The 13,336-nt window shown below is 31.7% G+C and overlaps 1 protein-coding gene across 1 annotated transcript in view; it reads right to left on the reverse strand.

Annotated features, from left to right (window-relative positions):
* The window catches only part of LOC138340446 (uncharacterized), a 34,473-nt gene extending 21,390 nt beyond the window's left edge, over window positions 1-13,083 (reverse strand). Inside the window, exon 1 of the mRNA XM_069292170.1 lies at window positions 12,997-13,083. Coding sequence (XP_069148271.1) covers window positions 12,997-13,083 — 87 coding nt within the window. The remainder of the gene's footprint in view (window positions 1-12,996) is intronic.
* Window positions 13,084-13,336: the final 253 nt, after the last annotated feature.

Genomic DNA, 13,336 nt, shown 5'->3' on the forward strand with positions numbered 1-13,336 from the left:
TCTACACTGTCATCCAATCTTTTGCAACCACACTTAGACATAACCAAGCCAAAAATGAAAATCCTATGAATCTCACCCCTCTAACTATCACTACCAAATAAGGTTTATATGTTAGTATATTCAAAAAAGATAACTTTATAATTGTGCTAGCTTCTAGATGTAAACTATACTGTAATAGGAAGGTTAAATAATACATTGCCTACGGTATAGTTGATCATGAAAAATTTCATCCTTGAAACTCAATTATGTAGATGTGTGATGATATATCCCTTTAATGCAAGACATCTTCATATTGACTTGGCTAATGAGTTAGATTATATCTCAATGTTTACTAAAAAGAAGATAACCATAGAAGGTCAGTTGATGAGGATCCAAACTTGGAATCGAACCTTCAGACCTAGATACCATGGCATTTCGACAACAATGATTTTGTGAGTGCTCTTTTGAAACCTATTGGGGAAGTGTTGTATATTGATAAAACCTCTATCCAAAAAACTAGGGACAATGTGACTAAGGTAAAGGTTCAAATTGAACTATCTATGTAAAGACATCCCCACATGGGAAAATGCCAAACTATACAATATCAGAGTTTTCCGAATATTTATATTTATTGCAAGCACTAACGACACCAAATCCATGTTTGTACCATCAAAAAATCAATGAGGAGTACAAAAGAAGGAATGATCTTGAAAATTAAAAACAAAAAGTAAACACAAAACTGATCAGGAAAAGAAGGAATACATGGATTAAGCTATAAAGAACAATAGGGAATAAACCAGCACTAAAGTAACATAAACCAACACAGTAATGAAAATCAAAACTCAAGAAAATCAATGGCTGACTCGAAAAAAAGGAAGAACAAAAAACCAATCATTATGATGATGATATGCCTCATTCATCTCAAGAGAAAAGCCACAAAATAACATCCACACAGTTAGAGTAAGAGAGGTAAAAATACTATCATTACTTATAATAATTATATTGATAAGACTGGCAAAGATGAAAACAACTCACAAGAAGAGAAACAATACTGAATTATAGAATACAACCTAACACATGAGGAGCAAAATGGAAATGATCCTAGTAATGTTTTACCCCACCCTAAATCCCAAACACCCCCACTATCCAACCCACATGTATTGACTCAATACTCCCAATCCCAATACACCCTCATGAAAATTTACTATTCGCTGTGACTGATGAAGTTTAAGGAGGGAAGGATGGGGGAGCAAAGGAGAAACACACTAACTTGCAGGAAGGGGTGTCCAAATGGGGGCAACTGACTCATGATATGCTTGAGAATATACATAGTAACCCTAGTTGTGACCTTAGATCCCCTGCTACCAGGATACTTTTCAGGATAAAATAGATGAGACTAGTCAGGTTCAGAATTCTCCAGGCACTCCAAAAATGATTACTGGGCACTCAAGAGTTCAGTAATTTAGAGGAAACAAATGAGAAGAGATACTTCAGACCCAAAGCAAGATATTAATTCTCAGATGCATACTAAAGAAGAAAAGATGATAATTGTTCTCAGATGAAACCTCCATATAATAATTCAAGGGATAGAATGAGAAACAATAAAAGGGATGCAATTATTAGAAAACAACAAAATTACAATTAATGGAATTAATTTAACATGGAAAAAATGCAATAGAAGCAACCTCACAAGGTGAAACATAAGGAAATATGTATAAGCATGGTTAATATTGAGGAGAAGGATGAATATGGGGACCTTAATTTTGAGGATGATTATGACCACGATATACAGACTTTTGGTGAGCAAGATGATGCAAAAAAAAAAGAATCAATTGCCGATCTTATTAAGGCTTTTGGATCTACTCTTCATATTGAAATCCAAGAGGAAATTCAAAATGTCACTGCTCATCAAGTACTATCTCCTAAGCATGTTACTCTTTCCAGAAAATTTTCTAAACAAAATAGGACTACATAAGACATACTATACCTAAGGAAAATAAAGTTTTACGAGAGTTACTTACAATGGAAGAGGTACAGCATGTGGTGCAGTCCATAAATCCCAATCCAACTCTAACCTGATCGTTTTGGAGGAAAATTCTATCAGTTCTGTTGGAAAATTGTTAAAGAAGATATACTCGTTGTAGTTCAGGCCTTCTTCAGTGTTTAAATCATTCCTAGGTTCATGTATCAAGCTTTGCTAGATAGTATATTTTCCTAAATTGAGCACCCCAATAATCTCAATAAATTTTGCCCTATCAGTTTAAGTAACGATACCAACAAGATCATCTCCAAGATCCTTTGCGTCATATTGGCTCGTATATGACCTAACCTTATATCTCCAAATTAGTCTTGATTTGTAAAAGGGAGGAGTATAGCTGAGAATAGTAAGTTTTCAAAGGAAATTACTTATGTCATAAAGAAACCTAACGAAGGGAACAAGGCGGTAATAAATTTTAATACGATTAATGCTTATGAGAGTGATTACAAAAGTGGTGAAGAAATTAGTGGGTGACACTCAAGAATTAATAGCTTAGGTGGTAAAATAATTCTGGTGAAGCGTATGATTCATTCTATCCCAATTATACAATGGCAACTATCCTCTCAAAACTACTTGCAAGTGCATAAAGAGAGTGATGAAAAAAAAGGCCCAAATGAAAGCTCACAATACCGAGTAAATAAACTCTAGAAATAGACTTTTATGGTGTGACAATATGATAGGTGATAGTGGAGGGAAACTGAACTGAGGCTATGGTAAGGCAAAGGGTTCCTCCCTTATTATTCCTAATGTTTGGAGCACTAGAGTTATTTACCAATAAGAGATTCCAGATGAACCTAAGTGACAATGAGGGGAACAATTTCATTTTGCACAAACAGGTCCCTTTCAAGGTTTCTTTTCTGGTTTGGAGGGCTTTGAGAAACAAGATATCCACTCCTGTTGTATCAGACCTGGGCTGGAAATATTGATCATATTTTTGCCAATTACATATCGAGATTGTTATCCAGTCTACTAGGTCTTACCCATTCTTTTAAAAGTCATCTGTTAAAATTGGTGGGGACTGAAGCCCAAGAATGATGTCCATAACTCCTCATCCCTTAACTTCCTATTTGTATTTGTTGGAGTTTATGGAAAATAGGTGCTCACATAAATATGCAAGCAAACAATCCAACATAGCCAGAGTAAAGTTTATGATCCTTAAAAACATAAACCATATTCTCATAACCAGGTTTCCCTATATTCATTGGCCTAATAATTGGGTGGAGTTGATATCTATGATTCAGACGTGCAAACATAAGACTAAAGTTAGAATCATCTAGTCGAACAGACCCAATATACTCAAACTGAACAACGATGGGAGTGCCCTGAATAATCCGAGAAATATTGGCAGAGGAGGTATCTTAAGGGATTATAATGAGAACATGGCTTATGCTTTCACTATACCTCTGAGAATGGTCACCAATTACAAAGAAGAGCCTCAAATAACAACACATGGTATTGCTCAACAAGAGTATTCAAGTTCCCTTACATCAAAAATGATTCTATTCTCTCACAAAGCTAATTAGGATTATAATCAAATCAAATCTCACACTATCAATGAGAAAACATGCATTATTTCACCCATAGACTTGCTTGTATTTTTCAACCAACACATTACTCGGCTCATGCAAGACCTTAAAGGTCATACAAGGCTTGTAATTGGGCTGAGTACACGGATATGATCATTTTGGATTAGTAAAATTTACCTTCTCGAAGCATAACTCAAATTTTTCTTCTTTTAATTTGCTTTCATTCTTTTAATTTTCAAAACTCATTCTTGGCGTCTTAATAGCACACAACAGTTATATTTTTGTTATAGTTCATTAGATACCCCTTTTATTTCCACAACAGTGCACAATGGATACAAATCTATCATTTCTTTTTTTCTTCTTTTTTCGATTTTTCTCACTTTTTTATATAGAAGGGTTCCATCATTTTTTTACACATGACTTGAAGGACGAATTTACAATTTATTGCTTTATGTTTTCCGTCATTCTTACCACATCCTTTAGCCTAAGATTTCAATTAAAACAGACCAATGGTTCAGGAAGGTTTAGATCTAGACAACCAGGTCATGCGTTCATGTCTCATTCAAAGAAAAGTTTAGGCCCAAATGGAGCCAATCTAGTCTTACACACTGATGAAGTAGTCATAAAGTATAGCAATTCGGCTCACTCTCACAAATTTATGACTAAGAACAATTCTTTCATTCACCAATGCTAGTCAATCGGACCATCGAGACAAGTTTTAGGTATCATCATGAACACTTTTCAAGCAAGCCTCACCATAGATGGCACTCAACACAATTATCGATAACAACTCTATAAGATAAGTTTGCATGGAAAAACCATTAAATGACTCACTTCGACAATTTGACTACTCACAACAAGATGCTAAGAGTTCACACATGACTTATGTGGCACGACCCAAGGTTACCCCCTAGACGTAACAAAGAACATAGTACCCCAAAAGGAATCATTTAAGTCACTTAGCATAAAGAAGTATAGAGTAAGAACACATTAAAGTCCACAAATTGTTACAAAAGAAAGACAAATTCTAGACTTTTTTCATGTCGCCATCTATTACAATTCTTGAGTGAAATTCCGCATCCTCGAATCATGAGGACTCTTTACAAACAAGGAGACTAGTCGAATCCAAGCTTGAACCAAATGATTGTTGCCTTAGTTAAAAAATGCACTAAGTATGACAGTCATACATAAAAATAATAAGAATATGCTAAAAAAAGAAATTTTTATCGAATTCATTCCATTTACTAATTTAAAAAATCATTTTGAAGAAAATAGAAGGGAAATAGTCATAAACATGTTCATTAATTAAGGCATTACTTAGTAACATAACCTTACCATAAGTACCATCAAAGCATACGTGTGCAATTTATGAATAGGATCCCACAACCCATCCCATACTAAGTAAAAAATCTTTAATAATTATAGTTCATATTTCATATTCTTATGATATTGGGAAATGTGAGTTAACATAGAAACCGGTGTCTGCCCCACACCGAAATGGGGTTGCTATACTTGCCTAAGGTAGAACCATACTCTAAGCTTAGGTGGATCCACTAGCTAAAGACATATATAGACACGTTTTATGGGATAAGCAGATTGTTACTAGAAACCCATCTCATTAGATACATACCATGGGAACCCGGACTCAACTAAGGTAGGAGGAACCCATGTGGAAAGGCGAACTCAACTAGTGTTGAAGCTTTCATTCTCAAATTCATATCCACTCGCGGTAAGAATTAATTTCTATAGATTACATAAGTCGTGAGTTAAGTTCATAGTCATGGAAATTCTTAATTCCCATATATTACATAATAAGTCTTGACATATGTGTATTGACACTCTATCAAGCGTAACTCATACTAAATCTCATTGGCTTAATATGTGAGACTAGTGTCACAGACATAGAATTTCCGTTTAAGCTCTGTGCGGCGCTTGACAACTTACTTACTACTCTTGAAAGATCTTGTAATCTCAAGCAAGCCTTTCAGACTAACATCAAGAGAATGCAAATAAAGACTTAGAAAGATTTGAGAAGTTTTGAAAAATGTTGTGTATAACCTGGAAGAAAGCTTTACAACTTGAGTGATTCTTGCTTCAAGATTCGATGGATTACAAATGTATTCCCCATATACTTATACTGCCACGTAAGGGCTAAAACATAATTAAAAATTACTTTAGTTTGATTTTTTATCTCCAGAAAGTAGCATCACCACCTAAGTAAAGACATAACCAGTGGTAGAACAGGAATCACCTGATAAACTGTTCAAATCTGCACCACAAGAGCCTTCAAGTACATCAGGATTTTTTTTATAGAACAAACCACAATTTTTCATTCCAATTTAATATCTCATAACTCTTGTTATAGCATGACAAGTAATGTTCACTACCTAGCCTGCTTGTAAATCTGTCAAGTACTCCTACTCCATATGCAATATCGGGCATATTGCAATCAGTCAAATATCTCAAACTTCAGATTATGCTAGCATATTCCATTTGATTTATTACATCATTTTCACTTTCAACAGGAAATAAGTGAATACTAGAAACAAAACAAGTATTAACATGCTTGAAATCATGAAAGTTATATTTTTCAAAATTTTCTCAACATAATGTGACTGGTCAAGGAAAATTTCATCACATGTTCTTGTTATTTTTATTCCAAGAATAAAAGTTGTCTCACAGAGATCTTTCATATCAAAATGGCTTCTAAAAATATTTTTAGTTTCATCAATGACATTCATGTTAGAGAAAAATATCAACAAATCATCAACATATAGACTAATGATCACATTATTTCAAGATTTATGATATATGCATTTATCACACTTATTTGTCTTAAAACAATTTTCAATCATGCAGGAATCAAGTTTTTCATGTCATTGCTTTTGTGTCTCCTTCAAGCCAATTAGGGATTTAGAAAGTTTACATACTTTTCTTTCTTAGCCTGCTTCAAAAAAAGACTCGGATTGTTCCATATAAATTTCCTATTTAGTTCTCCATTTAAAAAATAGTTTTTAAATTCATTTGATGAATTTACAAATAAAAAATTACAGATATATCAATTAAGTCTTATGGATGTAACTCTTTCTACTGGAGAAAAAGTACCAAAAAAATTTAGGCCTTCTAGTTGTTTAAAACTTTTTGCAACTAGCCTAGCCTTGTATTTATCAACAGAATAATCCGATTTAACCTTTTTCCTTAAGATCCATTTGCAACCAATTTTTTTACAACTCACTGGTAAATCAACTAGTTTTAATATTTTATCAGAAATTAGTGATTTCATTTCATCATTTACAGGCTCTTTCCATAAATAGAATCATGTGAAAATAATGCTTCTTTCAAAGTTAGAGGGTCATCTTCAACATTAAACACATAAAAATAAAGACCAAGATCTTTTTCTATTCTAGCTCTTTTACTTCTTCTTAACTCAAAATTATCAACTCCTTTATTTTTACAAGTGGAAGTAGAATAATATGGTAGTGAAAAAATATTTTGTTCAATACTTTGACCCCCACTATTTTAAAAATCAAATGGAAATTTAATTACATGAAAAGTAACATCACTCAATTCTATCGCAATATTATTTTCAAGATTAAAAAATATATAGGCTGTACTATTTGAAACATAACCAAGAAAACCACAAGCGGTATCTTTCTTACCCAACTTTGTGATCTTGGGATCCATAGACAACCCCAAACTATTAGATATCCCAAACTTGGCTTGTAACATTTTTCACAATTTAAAAGATCAATTTAGAATTTTTCTGAGGCACACGATTCGACGCATAACAAGCACTCCAAAAATATAAAGGAGCATGTGACTCAATAAGCATGACATTACCCAATTCAACCAAAGTTATATTTTTCCTTTTTTGCTACTCCATTAGATGAAGGAGAGTAAGGAAGGGTTGTTTCATGAATTATTCCCAATTATTTGACAAAACAATTAAACTCATTTGACTCATATTCACGGTCTCTATCACTTCTAATTCTTTTTATTTTTCTATCAAATTGGTTTTCATCTTCATGGAGATAAATTTTAATGTTTTCAAGAGAATCACTTTTACTTTTCATCAAGTAAATATATGTAAACTTAGAAAAATCATCAATGAAAGTGATAAAATACTTATTACCTCCACGAGTTAAAATTCCATAAGTTCACGAATTTCAATATGAACTAATTCTAACAAATCAGTTTTTATTTAAAGTAGGAAGTGAGGTCTTTTAAAGATCTTGGCTTTATTAAATGCTTCACACTTTTCCAATTTTTTAAACCGTGTATAAACATTCTCAACCAAGTTAATGTCGGTAATCACGACCACAAAGGTTATCCGGTAACGTTTCCCTGAGGACCATGTTTCAAGGATCTGGAAAATCAAGCAATATGCCCACTCTTGTCACAAACAAATCATGTTCCTTTTTCTTGAACTTGGTGATTTTGTTCTTGTTTATTTTCACCATTATTTTTGTTGGTAGGTCTACCATTATTTTTCTTGAATTTTTTCTTCTTAGGCTTCAAAGATGTATTTATGTGAGTTTCAGGAGTAAATTATTTGAAGTAATTAAATTTACCTTCGTTGTGATGTTGTTCTCTTTTGCTTGTAAAAGTGAATCTTGACCCCTTGCTTTCTTCTTCCATGCGGATTTTCATTATCAAAATTTCAAGGGAGGTTTCCTTTTGTTTGTGGCGCATAGATTTTTGAAATTCCTTCCAAAAATGTGGAAGTTTATATACTATACCACAAACAATAAGTTAATATCCAATTTTAACCTCTTCGTACCTCAGCTTTCCAATAATCATGATAGAATATTGAGCTTGGTCTACCACCGATTTACTATCAACTATTTGAAAACGAAAAAATCTACTAGCCGCATATTTTCGGCTCCTGTCTCTTTGGTACCATACTTACTCTACAATACTTTTAGAATTTTGCGCTAGATTCATAATTATAAAAATTAACAAATAGACAATTAAGAATATAATACCGACACTTATAGGAATGATCATCATACTTTTCCACTTTCTCTATATGAGAAATAGTTTCATCATCATTCATAGAGGTTTTGTCTACTTTAACACATAAGAAACATTGAGAAGACTTAATTAGAAAAGTGATTTACCCTTCCATCGCTTTAAATAGTTACCATTTAACCGAAATGGCTTGTTGAGGTCTCCCATCTTGACATCCGCGGTTTTTTCAATTGTAGCCATGTTTAATATCCATGAAGTTATTAGTAAAAAACTTAAAAGATAACAAAAATTAAAAGATTACAACTGAAAATGAAATGAAGAAATAAAAATCTCTTCAGGATGAGGCCCGAATATTTCACTCTCTTTAAGGATATCCAAACCCATTGCAACAAATGTTTTCACCGGTCCAATAGTAGTCCTTTTTGACTTGTCCCCTCCAGGATACAACATCCTATTCACAAAATATAACTCAATAATTCTGGACAAGAGTTGAGTCTAAAGCTCCACAAAAAGGAACACCTCCCTACAACTAATAAGAACTCTTTTTTTGACCAACTGTTTCGCTGTACGTTTTCTCTTGTGTGTGGTATGTACAAAACAAATGAAGACCACCACTATTTCTACTTCAAGAAGTCTTCCTACAAATGAATAGGTATAGTAATAGTGAAGATAATGACCTTAGGAGTTATATAGATTACAAGAATGAAGTATTAAAGAATTAAATAAAGTTTAGGGGTAACAAATGCACCAATGTGAAAATGTTACAATTCGACCATTTGCCAATGTTCACTGGAACATTCATACCAAAATGTAAAACTGCAAGAAAGCCGAACAACATATGCATTATTAACCTCTGACATCTATGATCAAGGCAACACCAAGGAGAAGTTCAACGGTATTTTAGTTAAAATGTGATAAGCTATTAAAATATAATAATATTAAAATGCTCTAAATACCAACAATAAATATTTAGCGGGAATTAAGTTTAAATTATCTTTACAGATCATTTTTGGTGTAGTGCTAACTGTTTCTTTGGTTTCTTTCAATTAAATTTGTGAATTATTGACTTGGATACAGCCTGCCAGACTATATTTTTAAAAGATATGTCAAGAAACTTGCTTTTTTCTTCTCGATTGTTAGGAAAGTAAGGTCATCTTTATTATTATTTGTGGATATTTGTGAGTTCAAGTGCTCCTAAGATTATACTCTGATATTTTAAATGTTATGTATCAAAATTTTAGTTTAGGATATTCAATTGTAACCGTTCCATTTAGATGTCACATATTGCTTGATTGATCATTGCATTAAATCTTTGTAACTGTATATTATAACTATAACAATAACTATGGTTCAATTCCAAATAAGTTGGGGCCAGTGATATGAAATCCAAGCAATAGTAATGATTGTTTTGAGATAATGAGGAGAAACCTTTATGATAACAATTTTGGACTCATTTTTTTATATACATGATACGACATACTAATAAAAAAATATTGATTAAGGTTCATAAGAAAAGGGCCGAAATTCCTCCATTTGAATTTTATTAATTTTCTTCTTGTATGTAGGTGATATTTTATTTTAATTGGCAGTGTTGTTGTTCGAGGCCTTTAAATCTCTTCTTTATCATATGATGTTGTATTGTATAAATTCGTAGGATTTAGAAAAAAATGTTACTTCTGACCAATCTTTCTTATACCTAAAATCTCTACGACTCGTAATTTTTTGTAACAAATAAAATTAAAAAGATATATAAAATTTCTGAGGAATGTTTTGCCTTAAGATAAAATGTTCTTCACAATATAGTGTATGTATCAAAAATGCAAATATCATGAAATGATCGTATATAAGATTTACAAAATAATTCAATACCAAGCGAAGCACAAATAAGTTACATAGTGGATTATATAATACTCTATTTAAATGAGTATAATGAGTAATTGAAAATTTGAACCTACAAAGTTGAACAAGAACTTAGTTAAAAAGTAAATTTAAATTCACAATGAAAAATTACTCTTCTATCATGTAATAAATTGAGATACATGCTTGGATTTAATCAGACTCATGAAATCACATATATATAAAGAGAATCCTCGGTCTGCCTATAAAAAGTTATGACTTTTATGAAAAGTTGTGACTTTTATGAAGAGTTACGACTTTTATGAAAAGTTGTGATTTTTATGAATACTTGCAACGTTTATGAATAATTGTGAATTTTATGAAAGGTTTTAACCAATAATCATTTGTTCAAACATCTTTTGTTGTTTATAAATAGAGGAATTTCCTCTCATTTTAAAATAAAGAAAAGGGATAATGCATAAGTACCCCCTCAACCTATGCCTGAAATCTTAGAGACACACTTATACTATACTAAGGTCCTATTATCCCCCTGAACTTATTTTATTAATAATTTTCTACCACTTTTCGGCCTACATTGCACTATTTTGTGGGCCTATTGTTAATTGATTTTTTTCAAGCTAGTGCCATGTAGGCCGAAAAGGGGTAAAAAATTACTTATAACATAAGTTCAGGGGGCTAATAGGACATTAATATGTATAAGTGTGTCTCTGGGATTTCAGACATTTGTTGAGGGGATACTTGTGCATTTTCCCTAAAGAAAATGCTAAACTTCTTCTTCTGCTCAATAAAATATTCGTGTACTTTGCTTATTTTGAGTGACTCACTCGAACAATTGTTTTTGTATCAATATGCTGGTGAATAAAATCTTTCCATCCAGAGAGAATCTATTCCTTTAAACCTCAAGTACTAGAGAAAAAATAAATTCCTTAAGGGGACACTGTGCATTTAGTAGGCTCGATTTTTCTTTTTGTTACATTCTATTGCTACAGATCCTGGTATATTTTTGTAATAATTTGATTTATACTTGTGATATTAATTGTAGCTTTTGTGTACATGTTTTAAACTCTTTTGTTGATGTTTGTGCAAAATTATTATTATAAGTTATTGTTAGTACATATTAAATAACACACGTTAATTGAGTATTCACACACTTTTGTCTACTAAAAGTGTTTGAAGGTACAATATAAAAATTTCTTAAAGATCCACACTACCATCTCTTGAAGACAAAATTCAAATTTGATATGTCATTGTAAGGATATAAAGACCTTAAAAACTTTATCGCACCTTGATGTGCGAAATGAACCAGGAAAAAAAGACAAGAATTAATGAACTTTTGACATGGGTTCAAGGATGTGTTGGATGACCTATAGAAGAATATTACTAGACTTGAGCCTCTTGTAATAACAAAAGACAGATAAATTACCAAAAAATGAATTGTTCATATTGAATATGAAGTATGGACATATTCTGAAGTTTACTACAAATTGTAAATACTTTTCTTGATGTAATAAATATATTTCTCGACACTGCGATTGAATAGAACTATAATTTCAAACGTAACTTCATCACTTTGGAATGTTAATTTCTAAAGAACACCCAAACAAACTGAATAGTGTTGTGTAATATTTTTCCCTTTCAAGTATATATAATAATAAGTTGGATTATTCTCCAATTGATAGATTCTGCTTTAATTTTCCATTTAAATAATTACTTATTATACATTTAAATGGGGAACTTTACAATGATATGTGTAAAGCAAAATGTCTGGTCGAACTTTCTACATGTTAGAATTAGAATAATTGTTCATTTTTTTCAGCCTTTTAAATTTATTCATCCCTTAACCAAGGATAAGTTATTTTCTAGAAAACTTGATATCTCACGCTGGTTCATTTGATTTCCCAAAAATATCAAACAGTAACACTTCCTGGAAGCTAAAAGATAGATTATAACATATAAATTAAAGATGATTGTTTGAAAGATAAATGATAAGATGTTATAATTATCATTTTCCTTTACATTATTAATATTCGTCAGTACGTAATATTATATGTCACATAATATAGTTTTTTATTTCGAATGAATGATAGGTTTTATGTCACATAATATACTTTTTTATTCTCGGGCATGTAATTTTACTAGTATAATCAAACTTGTATAAGTCTGAAGGAAGAGGGTAAGAATAATGATAAAGAAATTTGACATCGTGCTGTAACATTTATAAAGTGAAAAAAATATGAGAAGGGTATATAGTATTTAACTACTAGAATTTCAAAAGAACAAATGTATAAATGATATAATATGAAAAGGTTGATACTAAAACTGGTAATTTTGAAGGTTTGAACACTAACATTCTACATCGATTGTTGTAGATAGAAATAGTACCCTTGGTGCACTGAAACTGAAATCCAATTGATAAAAGATAAACGTTTTAATTTATAAAACATAAAATTTATTAGAGGAAAAGTGCTAACTGTGATAAGGACAAAATATTTGTGATGAGGGAATTTTTTTAATTCAACTTTTAACTATGGGGCTTTTCACTTTCAACTAATCCTAAAACCTGGACAAAAATTTATAGACTTATCAAAAAAACAAAAGACTGGTCAAAACTAAACAAAAGGAGACATGTATGATCCAGAACGCCATAAGATCACGCTCATCTCCAAATCCTCCTGAAACCAGCTCGATATCAATACTGGTGACTGATGCCATGACTTCTATCACGATAAAAAATGTAGGGCATAATACATAATTGTATCCCTTAACTTTGCTTTGAATCACGTTACGCCCTTTAACTTTGTGTGTGCATAAATAGACACTTAAACTTCTATAAAGTTGAACAAATAAACACACGTGTCCTACATGTCATCCTACACATTATTTTTTGTCCTACGTGGTGTCTTACATGTATTGTGTCATGTAGGACTCATGTGTTTATTTATTTAAAAGTTAGATAGTTAGAGTG

The sequence above is a fragment of the Solanum lycopersicum genome, chromosome 12 (assembly GCF_036512215.1).
Source record: "Solanum lycopersicum chromosome 12, SLM_r2.1".
Taxonomy (NCBI): domain Eukaryota; kingdom Viridiplantae; phylum Streptophyta; class Magnoliopsida; order Solanales; family Solanaceae; genus Solanum; species Solanum lycopersicum.